This window comes from Hyposmocoma kahamanoa, unplaced genomic scaffold, assembly GCF_003589595.1.
Source record: "Hyposmocoma kahamanoa isolate Upper Pololo Valley unplaced genomic scaffold, ASM358959v1 95986, whole genome shotgun sequence".
Taxonomy (NCBI): domain Eukaryota; kingdom Metazoa; phylum Arthropoda; class Insecta; order Lepidoptera; family Cosmopterigidae; genus Hyposmocoma; species Hyposmocoma kahamanoa.
In genome coordinates this window covers 10,873-12,254 of record NW_020655067.1, presented here as the reverse complement: position 1 = coordinate 12,254, position 1,382 = coordinate 10,873, and the positions used below count along the sequence as shown (strand labels likewise).

Genomic DNA, 1,382 nt, shown 5'->3' with positions numbered 1-1,382 from the left:
ATAGAGTAATTCAAAAACTCACGAATATACCCACTCATTAATACTCGCAACAACACACGAATGTTACAAGAAATATTTTTGTGAAAATTTACAGTTACATATGCATAGTTACCACTTATCACATAATAAAACAAAAAATACTCAAAGAACCAGAATAGATATGTATAAGCAACTGCAATAGTTCTCATACGATCTTGTTTAACGAAGCTATCGAAGTGACGTGAATGATCGGCGACAGATCGCTGCGGCGCACCATGACAGTACAGTTTTTAACCCAGCAATACGCATATGCTTTCTCCTTTGCTAACCGTTTGGCTTCTCTGAGTAGATGTTTATTTCTAGCAGACAGATGATCGTTGAAATATATCTTCTTGGAGCTCTGAATACCCGATATACCTATTTCACCAGCAGTGCAATTTTTTAATTTGCGTAAAGATAGCAAAAAATCATCCTTCTTATATCTAGATTGCATTTTTAGGATAATCGGTTTAGGTGTCTTATTATCGACGTCATTCTTAACTGCTATTCGAGTGACAAAGTCGATGTCGGTGTCCATGTTAATAGTAAAGTTGCATCTAACTGCCAGATTTTTAACCAAGCTCAAAAGATTCTCATTTTTTTTCTCAGGAACTCCATTAATTTGTATATTTGAGCGACGAACCCATTGCTCATTTCGATGGTTACTTTCAGAGATGTTATTCATATTCGAGCGCAAATCATCGAGCTCTTGCTTCAGTTTTACATTCTCATCTTTGAGATTAGAAATTTCTTCGTTGACAGAAGACATGGTAGATACCAACCCACCAATTTTAGACTCCCATGCACTGACCTTAGTTGAGAGTATCATTAGCTGGCTGTTTACGTCCGTTTTTAGAGAATTGATGGTCAATTGCAACGCATCAAACTTTGCATCGATGTGCTCCATAATTGAGTTAGCATCTATATTTATTATAGAATGTGACGAACTATACTCGGAGCGGGCAGTAGTCGAGCTATTATTGCTATTTTTCTTTCCTGATTTGCACGATTGGCATTTCCATTTTATCTTATTCATAGGTAATATTTTCTTAAATTCCATTTCATTCATTCCTACGCATACATAATGGAAAGTACCATGGCATGAGTTGCATTTAATTAGATCCTCAGAATTCAAAACTTCAGCACATTTACCGCAATCCATAGTACAGTAGATATTAATTTATTGTTGTAATGATCAAATATTAGTGGGTAAGGAAGCAAAAAGTTCAAAGTACAAGCACACTCAGCTGGCAAGAGTTCGCGTCCAAAAGAGCGTAACCGCCGTGGAATACGGGTCGCTTACGCGTTTCAACAAACAACACTGGCTAGTCACTGTTATTATTTATCACAGATGTGTTTTTTAG

General features: G+C 36.5%; 1 protein-coding gene across 1 annotated transcript; it reads right to left on the bottom strand.

The window, feature by feature from the left end:
• Positions 1-184: 184 nt before the first annotated feature.
• Positions 185-925, bottom strand: LOC113238462. Its single transcript, XM_026475290.1, has one exon. It carries the CDS (start codon positions 923-925, stop codon positions 185-187), a length of 741 nt encoding a protein of 246 aa, XP_026331075.1.
• Positions 926-1,382: the final 457 nt, after the last annotated feature.

Excerpts from the sequence above, each read along its gene's own strand:
- LOC113238462 (XM_026475290.1), bottom strand. The coding sequence starts at position 925 with ATGGAGCACATCGATGCAAAGTTTGATGCGTTGCAATTGACCATCAAT.